Consider the following 13,533-nt stretch of genomic DNA (forward strand, 5'->3'; position numbering starts at 1 on the left):
CCATCACTGTCCTATCTGTATGTTATGTGTTCCTATTTACGCAGAATATATAAAATGTAACTATATATATATATATATATATATATATATATATATATATATATATATATATATATATATATATATATTATACATATTTCTTACCTTTAGGTTTTTGAGGACAAGGGGGGTTATTTACAAAAGGCAAATCCACTTTGCACTACAAGTGCAAAGTGCACTTGAAATTGCACTGAAAGTGCACTTGAAAGTGCAATTGCTGTAGATCTGAGGGGGGCATGCAAGGAAAATAAAAAACAGCATTTTAGCTTGCACATGATTGGATAATAAAATCAGCAGAGCTTCCCCTCATTCCAGATATACCACTCAAATTTACAGCAGCTGCACTTCCAAGTGCACTTTCAAGTGGAATTTCAAGTGCACTTTGCGCTTGTAGTTTGCACTTACAGTTTACGTAAATAACCGCCTATGTTCTGTTTGGTAGGCATGAAGCATAGGACAGCAGGGCAAACAGGCTGAAATACACAGCCAAAATAAAATAAAAAACAGAGCATGGGGCAACTGCAGAATGAAAATGCAGCAATGCCGCGTACACACGATCGGTCCATCCGATGAGAACGGTCTGATGGATCGTTTTCATAGGTTAACCGATGAAGCTGACTGATGGTCAGTCGTGCCTACACACCATCGGTTAAAAAAATGATTGTGTCAGAACGCTGTGATGTAAAACACAACGACGTGCTGAAAAAAAAGTTCAATGCTTCCAAGCATGCGTCGACTTGATTCTGAGCATGCGTGGATTTTTAACCGATGGTTGTGCCTATCGGTTAGGTATCCATCAGTTAAATTTAAAACAAAATAGCTTTTTTTTAACCTATGGATAAATAACCGATGGGGCCCACACACGATCGGTTTGGTCCGATGAAAAAGGTCCATCAGACCGTTTTCATCGGTTTGACCGATCATGTGTACGCGGCATTAGGCGTTGTTTGGTTGCAATTCTCTGCATGTGGTTCACCTCTTTGCATTTGTTCCCCAATCTCCAGCTACTATCTATTATTACGTGCCAGCATGAATTTTTACTGATGTTTCTAAAAAAAAGATGGCTTCCTAACCCCAAAAATTGTTTGTTTTTATTTAAATTTCAAATGTACAGTAACTAAAGTTATAATTTGAGGCTGATCATTTTTTTTTTTACCATATATTGGGTATAACAGGTGGCTTAATGAATCTGGAGGTCAGGCTTCCTGTATATTTCTAAAAACGTGATAATGCCCTTGATTATATTCTTGCTTGGCAACAACCCTGATTGAATCCATTTAGAAGAGTTTCAAATGGTAAAGCATACATCTGGTACCTGCAAAATAGAAGTCGAAGTCAAACTAGTTCAAAAACACGAGAAACTCACATTTGAAAAGAGATTGAACCTGTGTGTTCTGGTATGGAGATTTTTAATGAGACTTTGAAATCTAAGTTTTCAGGCTTCACCTTTCAATGTTTTTCAGACATTTTCGAAAATGAGATTCCTCTCTTTTTAACATTCTTGATCGTTTATTTAAACATTTTACTAGGGAATATCGTAGTATTCACATGTATTATTCTTGACTCCAATTTACATAATCCTATGTATATCTTCCTGGGCAATTTATCAATTGTTGACATTTTTTCAACCTCAAACATTCTACCAAAGCTCGTGTGCATGCTCTCCAGTCAGCAGAGGACCATGACATTCCAAGAGTGTATGACTCAAATGTATTTCTTTACCTTCTTCACTTGTACTGAATTCTTTCTTTTGGCTGTTATGGCGTATGACCGTTATGTGGCAATCTGTCACCCCCTTCATTATTCCTTACTCATGAATCTCAAACATTGTTCTTCATTTTTGGTTGGTGTCTGGACTGCTTCAGCTTTAGAGCCAGTAATACATTCTGTTTTTATAGCAAATTTGTCATTTTGTTCATCCCATCAAATCAACCATTTTTTCTGTGGCATCTCCCCCTTGTTAAAACTTTCCTGCAGTGATACTTCACATATTGAGATTGCAACATATGTTTTAGGAGCTGTTGTAGGCTTGAGTGCATTTACACTTACATTGTCCTCTTATGTGTTTATTATACACACTATTGTAAATATTCAGTCTGCGGATGGAAGACGTAAAGCATTTTTCACACGTGCATCCCACTTGACTTCTGTTATTATATTTTATGGAACCTCTCTGTCACTACATGTTAGACCCATGTCAATGTATTCTCCAACTGAGGACAAAATGTATTCTCTTCTATACATCATATTGATCCCGATTGTTAACCCTCTTATATATACCTTAAAGAACAAACAATTTATGGAGTCATTTAAGAAAGTGACAACTCTGAATTGTAAAATAGGATACTTGGAGTTTGAATACATTGTTGTGAAAATGAATTCCTGCAAGACCCAGAAAACTGAGCAGAATGCTTAGCATTCCACAAACAGTGCAGTACACTATGTAAATGACCCCATGTGAATTGGAGCCCAATTGAACTTTTAATTCAAATGAGCTCAATAGATTCTAGCTGTATAAAAACAAATAGCGTTCAAGTCTTACAGTATGTTTTTAGGAAAACAGCTACAGGCTTAATAGAAAGGTCCTCTGCAAGCATGCTATAGAGAAGGATTCTTGCTCTCTTTGTGGAAGCAGTAGTCTCTCTGCAGATGTTCAATAGGCTCCCTTTGCGTCATAACTAGAGTGTCTGGTCTGCAACATGAATGCCTCTGGTAATTGGTGAGCTCTTGCTGTGACTCAGCAGAGGGCATGATGAACCACAGAAATCCCTATTTCCATGCTGCTACAGCATACTAGAAGGGAACAAGATTTTCCGCTCAGGGTATAACAGCTTTCTAATAAAGGCTAACTCTAGGGGATCTTTCACACCACTGTGGTCTGATAATGCATGCAGTATTACAACTCACATTATGTGTGTTGGCATGCTGGCAAGTGTATCTTTGACCATGATCTCTCCTCTTGATTCTGCACTGGGACTTGTTTCTGCCAGCTCAAGTTGTTGCCAGTCTGAGCCTATCTGAGGGCTGCAAAATTAAAGCCGTTTCTTAAACTCCACACCTTGGCCTTCTTTAGGCTCCACATTTGTCTGGTAGTTTCATGTTGGGGCAATTACATTGAGTTTGACTGTCTTGTATAATGGGTGTCAATTCAAAAAATGGTTCCTTGGAAATAAAGGTTTAGACGTTAAAATTAGGGTTGTCCTGATACCACTTTTTTAAGACAGAGTACAAGTACTGATACTTTTTTTCAAGTACTCGCCGATACCGATTACTGATACTTCTTTTTAATCTGATGTGACAGTGGCACATGTGTAAAAAGGAAAAATCTGCGCTAGACCCCTATATGGTTGAATGAAAATAAGAACAAATATATATATAAAATTAAAAAATATTGTGATAACAAAAAGAATATATAAAAATATATAACCAGTGAGGGATTAGTGGTGCTGCAACTAAAAAAACGTGAAAATCGGCCAGCAAGAATATAAAACAGAAATCAGTGCGCTACCACACAGAAATTGATTCATGCAAAAATTGGTTGAAAGTGAATATAAACACCATTAAATGACTGATGTAAAAAAAAAAAAATAATAATAATAATAATAAGCGAGTGATGCGTGAATAATTAAGAGACAATAGCTTAATCTAGTCCAAGGCTAAAAAACCCAGGTGGATCCTTCACACGGTAGTTCCACAGGAAAAAGGTTGTCAATTTTCCATATAGACAAAAGAGGAAGAAAAGCTTGACTGCAGATAAGGCAGAAATTCTGTTCATCAATAAATGAGGCGATCACCGCCGCTTACTAGATCTGTTGGATCCCTAATTAAAGAGATCAGAAGGGCATGTCAAAACACAATCAGCTGGTTACGAATCAGCATCCAGGGACTCCCATGGAGGTAAGGTATCCTATCCCGTGAAGGTAAAGGTGTCCTGTCCGTGCTAAACGGAGCTCCAACCTCCAACCTCCAACCTCCCGCAGCTGATAAATATCAGAGTACACTTCCAGAGCCGGTGATGATTTACATATGGAAGAGAAAAGAGAGCTTCATGGTGCAAATCATTTAAAAGTTTTTATTCAAATCAATAGACACCATCAGCAAAAACAAAGTTTTAAAAAAGCACAGCCGCGGCACATAACCTGACCGGTTATGCGTAGTGACGTCAGGGATAATGGCTCCAACCAACGTGTTTCCCCATACGAGGATTCTTCTGGGAAAGCAGGAGAAAGGAGACCGTAATGGTGGCACTGGTGTCAGTAGTTTTATTTTATATTTTTTACAATTTGTTTTTTATTTTTTACAATTTGTTTTTTATTTTTTACATTTTTTTTATTTTTACAATGCTTTCTTTTTTTTAAGGGGGGGTGAACAGTGTCAGTGTGTTTTTTCTTTTCTTTTTTATTATTTTTTACAATTATTTTTTTATTATTTATTGCAATTCTTATTTTTTTTATCAGCCCTGTTGGGGGGCTTTGGTGAGATATCAGGGGTCTTAACAGACCTCTGACATCTCCCCTTTGAGACAGGACTAGGGACACAGATTACCCAGTCCCTTTCTCAGCTGCCTCAGCTGCTCTGAAAATGAATGGAGAGAAGACAGCGGCTCCTCTCCATTCATAAACTGAAACATTGTAAACACAGTTTACAATATTTCAGTTATGTGAATGGACAAAGTCAGTGTTCACTGACTCAGTACATTCCGAACAGTAAGGAGCCAGATTTACCGGCTCCTACCTCCGCTCTCCATCCTGACAGATCGAGGGGGTGGAGGAGGAGCACGGAGGGGAACAGCAGCACGGAGGGGGACATGAAGGGAGACCATGGCACGGAGGGGAAACATGGAGGGAGAGAGCTGCATGGAGGGGGACACTGAGAGAGAAAGCAGCATGGAGGGAGACACAGAGGGAGACCGCAGCATGGAGGGGGACATGGAGGGAGAGAGCTGCATGGAGGGGGATACAGAGGGAGAGAACAGCATTGAGGGGGACCTGGAGGGAGAGAGCAGCATGGAGAGGGACACGGAGGGAGACCGCAGCATGGAGGGGGACATGGAGGGAGAGAGCTGCATGGAGAGGGACATGCAGGGAGACCACAGCATGGAGGGGGGACACCGAGGGAGACCTCAGCGTGGAGGGGGACACGGAGGGAGACAGCAGCAGAACGTAGGGGGGCTGGAGGATGATGCGGGGACAGTCAGCGGTGATCGTGAGTGGGAGAGATACATGCACCGATCACCGCTGATTTCACTAAAGCAGGTGAATGCCGTGGGGGGGGGGGGTAGTAGCTTAGAGAGTAGGTTAGAGAGAGAAGCGGAGAAACAGCTGTCAGGCTTTTAAATTCATACAGCGGTGATCGGTGCTTGTAACTCCCCCACCGCACTGATCGCCCTTACTGTACAAGTATGGGGTGAAGCATCGGAGCATTTGCCCGAGTACAAGTAATGCTCGGTATCGGTACCGATACTGATAATAGTATCGGTATCGGGACAACCCTAGTTAAAATGTATCTAAAGCCAAAATTGCACAGAAACTTAATATTTTTTGTAAACAGACTTCTGTATTAGAATAAAAATGTCCCATTAATTTAAATGACAAACTATGTTCTGTCAGTAGTAGGGATGAGCTTTGTGTTCGAGTCGAACCCATGTTCGACTCAAACATTGCATGTTCGACCGTTCGAAACAAAAATAAAAAAAACGCAGAGGTGATCAAATACCACCAAAAGAAAGCTCTATTTGTGGGGGAAAAAAGGACATAAATGTTATTTGGGTACAGTCTTCCAGAGCTAAGGTGGTTAAAAAAAAAAGAAAACAAATTCAGCCATCATATCAAGGACTAGAAAGTTGCAATATATTACATTCATGTTTTTGGGTTTAGATTTTAAGTTTAATCTGTTAATTAGGACCTTAGTGTAAATAAGTAGGCTCTCACTAGATGTCACTATTGTACCAGAAATTAAATCTAAATGTTTGCTCACATATAAAGCTATGTGTTTAAAATCTATGAAAAAATAACTCATGTTTAGGCTGCTATGTATTATATTATTTTATTAGGATCTACATTTATCTGAGAGGAAATATTTTATGAGGATTACAAAAATCGAACAAAAAAGTTCTGGCTCTACCAAAAGAGGGTGCAATTATTTTAGTTTGATGAAACATAAAAAGACAGGAGCAGGAATCAAAACTGAAATATGACAAAGTGCCATTCCAATGATGGGCTACCTAACTGCAATGACTGTTCATAGTGTCTTCAACACTATTATGAAGCTTCAGAAGTTTACCAGTCACAACAGCCCAAGGATTCAGAGTATGCTGCAGATATATGCCAGTACTTTTTGGCGCCTGCACTCATTAATTACAGCAACTTTTTTTATAATTATTTTGTTGACCAATTATTTTATATACATTTTTTTATTATGCGTTTTAGGAATCACAGTTTTTCAAATATATAATTTTGTGATCACTGTGTAAAGATACTTTGAGATGCCTGAATATTAAAAGGGGCTACAATAAAATAGTTTTGAATATCATACAACAAGCCACTGTCTTTGAATTTAAAGTTAAACTCCAGGACAGTAGCTAAATCCACATAAGAAATATGCATATGTTTACTCTTTTGAGTGCCCAAGGATTTTATTCATCTGTACAGCTAGTCTTGTGACTTAGGCCTCATACACACGGACGTTTTAAAAAATGTACTATGAAGCTAGTATCGTCGCCTGGAAAAAGGCGGCGTTAAAAACGCGATTTAATTAGCGTTTTGATTTGGCATCAATGCGTGTTTAACACTGTTTGTAAGCGTTATTGCTAAGGCGCGTCTAAAAAAAAAAATCCCTCTGCTATTTTCCACTTCCAAATTACCCACAATGCCAAGGAAAATTAATAAACAACATTCAATGTCATGTGACGGGGCCATTTTGGTTGGAAAGAGATAGTCTGTGTGAGTTTGTTTGAGTTTTTCTGTAGTTTTTGCGATTTTGCATGCTTTTTCCTCAGATTTTTGCATTATGGATCCTGTTGTGCAAAAGATTGATGAAGCAATCCTGCTTATCATCTTGCAGAGGATTCATAGAAGGAGACAGTTGAAGGAGGATAGAAGCAGCAGACGACGTCGCTTCTGGACCCATCCACTGGTATCCCAGCAGCTGTCAGTGGGGTACTTCACCCAGATGTATGCAGAACTGCGCATACACCCGTAAAAGTTTTACAACTTTACCAGGATGTTTGTGACGCATTTCGATGAGCTCTTGGAAAGACTCTGGCCAAGATCGACCAGGATGGACATTGTCATGGTAGCGCTCTGTGTCACTGGAGGAACGGCTGCTAGTAACACTGAGGTAAGTGAAATAAGTACTCATATGGGTTAGGGCTGGGGATAGGGTTAGGTTTTAAAGAATAGGAATAGTGGTAGGGTTTATGGGTTATGAGGTAGGGTTGTGGGGTAGGGTTTAGGGAATAGTGAGTTGGGTTTAGGAAATAGAAGTTTGGGGTTGGGTTTTAGGGGTAGGGGGTAAGATTTATAATTAGGGATAGGGTTTAGGGATTAGGGGTTAGTGGATAGCGTTAGGCTTAGGGGTACAACTTCTTATTCGTATGCTGTTTTAATTAAATATTTTATAATTTTTATGTTAGGTTCCTTGCCACTGGACAAAGTTTTGTGTCCCTTCACCATTATTTCCTCCTTGGTTCCTCCAACGGTCTCTGTAGTAACGAGGTCAACATGTGTGGCAATTTGGGGGGAGCTACACAACTCATGCCGGAGCCGACCAAAGAAATCTGGGAATCTGTTGTGGATGGATTTTGGGAAAAAATGAAATTTCCTAATTGCATCGATGCCCTGGATGGGAAACACATCAGGGTGAAGAAGCCTCGCCACTCTGGATCATCTTATTTTAATTATAAGAAGTATTTTTCCATGGTACTCCTGGCATTGACTGATGCCCATCTAAAATTCCTTGCAGTGGATGTGGAAGCTTACTGCAGCCAAGCTGACTCTTGCATATTCAGAGAGTCTGCATTCGAACATCGTCTGCATGAGGGACGCCTCAACATACCAGCCAGTAGTCCTCTACCCTGCATTGATGAACCAAGTTTGTCGTTGGTGATGGTTGCGGATGAGGCTTTTGGATTGGTCGAAAACCTTATGAGACCATATAGTGGCACGAACAAGGAATTTTTAATTATAGGCTCAGCCGTGGTTGAGTGCGCGTTTGGTGTCTTGATGACAAATGGAGGGTTTTGCTGTCCTCCATGCAACGTGATGTGGAGAATGCAATCAAGGTGGTCCTGACATGCTGCGTCCTTCATAATTTTCAGAGGAACAATGATAGGAGCAATGTGGAACCGGAGCCCAGCAACCCAACACATCGTGTTCAATTTATGGACTTGCGATCAACGGCACGGGTCATGACAATCCTTAACCAATTTGCCCAATATTTTGTATCAAATGGTATAAATGAATCTGCGCAATGGAAACAAATATTGCCTATGAGTGATTTATTGGGGTTTTGACACCCTTAATTAATTAAGCAGCTGCCCCTACTTAATTTATTTCACCTAAGTGAGATAATGAATTGAGTGAGGTATAGAGGTAGGAATGGCGCTACCTTAATTAATATGTGAATGTGAAGTGCAACACTGATACTGTGGATATTGGATTTATCCTATTATTATAAAGTGCACCTGTGCTTAATATGTGAAAGAAATATAAATACAATAAATAATCAAATGCAGATGAAATAATGCACATTAATAAAGTCCTTGTGCCTCATGTGGATTACTAGTGATATCCAATCCAAACGTGTGCATAAAATGAACTGACATAAATATATAGATACATTTTTTTAATAAATATAAATAAATAAAAATAAAAATAAGAATGAAGAAAGTGCTTTGTGCTATGTGAACGTCTAGTTCCTTATTTCACACTGTGACCCCCTCAAACTGTGCTCCTATGTGGCCCGCACTCACCGGATTTTCACCCCCTCTTGGGGTTTACAGCGTTCACAGTGTATGCCACTGTGCAGCACTCTGGCAATAGTACGTCCTGCTGTGATCCTGGTGATGCTCCTAGTGGTTATCCCATATGGAGGAGGGAAAGGGTCCCAAATAGTGTAGTAACGTTTTAAAATATTCAGCTTTTATTGCAATGGAAGGGCTCTCGCGCTATCGATATTCTAAACCTAGGGGGCACTGCTGCAGTTACCTGAAATTGGTCCCAGCCAAAAATGAAAACAAATGAAATGAGTGATAATAACTGCGCTGTGTGGGTATGGAGGGATAGGGCAACAACCAAAAAACAATAAAAAACTAAAAAAAAACTAAACAGTGATCAAATAAGTCCCACCAAATGGGTGGGGTGAACTCTGCAAGCAGTGTGCAATCTGAACTGTGAAGGTGGGTGATCTGGAAAAGGTTAACACTATGCAGTAAAATCCTTATAAGGAAATAAAATAAACATGGAAGTACAGTTATCAAAATAAATGTCCAAGATTGGTACTAAAGACCAAAGGTAAGTGATCCCAACACATAATAAAGGATAAAAATCCAGTGAAATCAAGTGCAAATACAAATCTCGCATCCAAAAAGCATATATTTAAAGGTGCAGTCCTTGATAGCTGTGAGTAATAGGTGATGAGAAACCAGGAAATCCAATATTTCAGAGAAGAGCAAGCTTCGGTGCGCACACCTCTAGTGGTATGGAATGCTCACCTCAAGGTCATAGCACGGATAGCCTGGATACCACTCAGGGTGTACTCAAAGATCCAGCAGGATGAGGGCTAGATGTAGTCTCCACATTAAATGACCATATTGGAAGAAACAAGAAAAAGATATGGCGTAATACTGGAAGCAAGGGTCTAAAAAACAATCAATCACATGCACATGCACTCACATGGAGGCCGTGAGCAGTGGGCCTATCTCCTACGAACGGCGAGTTCGTGCGACCCAGTCTGAGATCTTGATTGTATGCTGATCCTCTCTCTTTGGCCTCCACCTAAACATCCACGGATACTGGCACTAAATACTCAGCAGGTATAGATGGGCAAAGAGAGAAGAAGGCACATAGTACAGCTCCGCTTCAAAAGGTATTTAATATAAAAACATATAAAAAAACTCACATTTAAAATGTCAGAAATATCCAAACAAAACGAGCAGCGAGCTCATATCTCTCTCTTCAGAGTGTGTGAGGTCTGGTACTCCCAGACCTCACACAGGAGGAAGTACAGGAGGAAGTACCAGACACATAGCATGTACATAGCAAAACTGACACCCCAAAATGCATTCTGCTATGCCTCCCGAGTATGGCGATACCACATGTGTGAGACTGGCCACATAGAGGCCCAACATTGAAGTAGCACAGTCAGGCGTTCTACAAGCATAAATTACACATCTCATTTCTCAACCACCTATTACAGTTTTAAAGACGGGTACTCTGGTGGCGGGTACTCTGGTGGCAGGTACTCTGATGGCAGGTACTCCTGGTGGACTGGTGGCGGGTACTCTGGTGGCGGGTACTCTGGTGGTAGGTACTCCTGATGGACAGGTACTCCCGTTGGACTGGTGGCTGGTACTCTGGTGGCGGGTACTCAGGTGAGGTGGCAGGTACTCTGGTGGCAGGTGGTCTGGTGGCGGGTACTCTGGTGAGGTGGCTGGTACTCTAGTGAGCAAAGGGCATCCCTAGGGGGGGCCAGAGGGGGCCCTGACCCCCCAACATCATGCTGTGCCCCACCATGTGCCCCCCCCCCAAAAAAAATTTTTTGTATTTTACTCCCCGAGAGGGAGAGCGTCCCCAGTCAGTTCTGCGGGGGATTCCTCCCCCTCCCTGTGCTCGCCGACACTGCATAATGCGAGCGCTCAAACAACCAGATATTCTAGCCTGGGCCGTGTTTAAGTGTGTGCACTGCAGACTGCAGTACACTGTAATCACTGAACTACATTATCTCCATCCCTTCTGTCCCCCCCCGATCTGTCTCCCTCCCCCTCTCCTGTTCTTTCAAAACATTCACAATTTACTTTCACTTTCAATTAGGAAGATAATATACAGTGCAAATTTCTTTCCTGCATCCACAGATTGCAGGAAAGAAACTTGCATGATTCCCCCATAAACAGACAGTGGTGACAGGAATATCCCTCCTGCCCAGCAATTATATTCTCCCGACAAACAGTGATTATCACTAGTGACTATACAGCAACCACTAGTGATAATTATAAGAGAATCTGCTCATTAATGGTTCAAATCTCAGTCAGTTTCTGCTGAACCAGCTGAGATTTAAACTGTCTATGGCTGGTCTTAGCTCTTAGGCAGCCCATACATTGATTAGCACTGTGGAGTGTCGGCTTCCTGGCGTGATCGGGCATGTGGGATTTCAAACACACCCGAGCCCATCTCTATTGGTTGTAGACAGTTGAACTCCCTGCAGGTTGCTTAGCAGCAGTGGACCCTTCTCTGACATGCTGATATTCATAAATATCAGTGATTTTATTGATCAAAGCCCACACTTTACAGGCATAGAGCCCACATGGCTGCTGATCATACGGTTGATTATATTTATGTGGTTGTACTCTTGATGCTAATAAATACTGTGTTTATTAGATCTGACTGGGAGCATTACCTGGATCACATGCCGATCAGCATGTGAACAGAGAAGGTTATACAGCATTACTGCTGCTAGGTCACCAGCTGGGGGCTCGGCTCTCTATAACCAATAGTGCCAGCCTTCCCCTGCATGCACCCATAATGTCACCAGCACTAGGTCCTAATAGACTGCCGCCGCTGCCAAGGAGACAGACGCCAGACCAGCGATGTAAATAGCAGGGACAGGACAGCTGGGGATCCCCACTGTGGCAGAACACCAGGGCCCGGTGGCAAGACAACCTTTGCAACCCTGATAGTTCTCCCACTGCTTTGGACCCTTATATTTTCTTGGTGTGCTGGTGACATATATCTCTTGTTTTCTGCCACCCTGGGGGGCCCCAGTATAGTAGGAAGGGAGCTCACTGCAGAACATGTGAAGGGGGCCATAGTGGGATCGTAGTAAAGGGCCCCAGGATATATATATATATATATATATATATATATATATATATATATATATATATATATAATTGCATTTTATAGTTGCCCCCCTACTTTTGTCCCTGTCCCCCCATGTGCCCCCCTAAATATGAAAGCTGGAGACGCCACTGCTGGTGAGGTGGTGGTTACTCTGGTGAGGTACACCTGGTGGCCAGGTACTCCTGATGGACTGGTGGCGGTTACTCTGGTGGCGGGTACTCTAGTGAGGTGGCAGGTACTCTGGTGGCAGGTGGTCTGGTGGCGGGTACTCTGGTGAGGTGGCAGGTACTCTGGTGGTGGGTACTCTGGTGAGGTGGCGGGTACTCTGGTGAGGTGGTGGGTACTCTGGTGGCAGGTACTCTGGTGGCGGGTACTCCTGATGGACAGGTACTCTGGTGAGGTGATGGTACTCTGGTGAGGTGGCAGGTACTCTGGTGAGGTGGCAGGTACTCTGGTGGCAGGTGGTGGGTACTCTGGTGGCAGGTACTCTGGTGAGGTGGCAGGTACTCTGGTGGTGGGTACTCTAGTGGCAGGTGGTCTGGTGGTGGGTACTTTGGTGAAGTGGCATGTACTCTGGTGGCGGGTACTCCTGATGGACAGGTACTCTGGTGAAGTGGCGTGTACTCTGGTGGCAGGTACTCTGGTGAGGTGGCGGGTACTCTGGTGGCAGGTGGTCTGGTGGCGGGTACTCTGGTGAGGTGGCAGGTACTCTGGTGGTGGGTAATCTGGTGAGGTGGCGGGTACTCTAGCGAGGTGGCAGGTACTCTGGTGGCAGGTACTCTGGTGAGGTGGCGGGTACTCTGGTAAGGTGGCAGGTACTCTGGTGGCAGGTGGTCTGGTGGTGGGTACTCTGATGAGGTGGAAGGTACTCTGGTGATGGGTACTCTGGTGAGATAGCGGGTAATCTCTGGTGGCGCGTACTCTGGTGGCGGGTACTCTGGTGAGGTGGCAGGTACTCTGGTGGTGGGTACTGTGGTGGTGGGTACTCTGGTGGCAGGTGGTCTGTTGGCGGGTACTCTGGTGAGGTGGCAGGTACTCTGGTGGTGGGTACTCTGGTGAGGTGGCGGGTACTCTGGTGGCGGGTACTCCTGATGGACAGGTACTCTGGTGAGGTGGCGGGTACTCTGGTGAGGTGGCAGGTACTCTGGTGGCAGGTACTCCTGATGGACAGGTACTCCTGATGGGCTGGTGGTGGGTACTTTGGTGGCGGGTACTCTGGTGGCAGGTACTCTGGTGAGGTGGCGGGTACTCTGGTGGCAGGTACTCTGGTGGTAGGTACTCTGGTGAGGTGGCAGGTACTCTGGTGGCGGGTACTCCTGATGACAGGTACTCTTTATTTAGGGGGGGCAATCAAGGCACAGTAGAACATATGTAGTGTTGTGTAAGTCACTGTTGCTGATCTCCTCCTCACACTGGATCAGTGTATGAAGAGGAGAAC

The 13,533-nt window shown here is 43.0% G+C and overlaps 1 protein-coding gene across 1 annotated transcript; it reads left to right on the forward strand.

The window, feature by feature from the left end:
• Window positions 1-1,606: 1,606 nt before the first annotated feature.
• On the forward strand, window positions 1,607-2,543 carry LOC120910674 (olfactory receptor 5V1-like). The gene has a single exon (XM_040322426.1). The coding sequence runs from the start codon at window positions 1,622-1,624 to the stop codon at window positions 2,453-2,455; it is 834 nt and encodes a 277-aa protein (XP_040178360.1). The 5' UTR covers window positions 1,607-1,621; the 3' UTR covers window positions 2,456-2,543.
• Window positions 2,544-13,533: the final 10,990 nt, after the last annotated feature.

This window comes from Rana temporaria, chromosome 8 (assembly GCF_905171775.1).
Source record: "Rana temporaria chromosome 8, aRanTem1.1, whole genome shotgun sequence".
In the NCBI taxonomy this organism is placed as follows: domain Eukaryota; kingdom Metazoa; phylum Chordata; class Amphibia; order Anura; family Ranidae; genus Rana; species Rana temporaria.

What these genes read in the sequence shown, in the direction of transcription:
- LOC120910674 (XM_040322426.1), top strand. Translation starts at nt 1,622, where the DNA reads ATGTATATCTTCCTGGGCAATTTATCAATTGTTGACATTTTTTCAACC.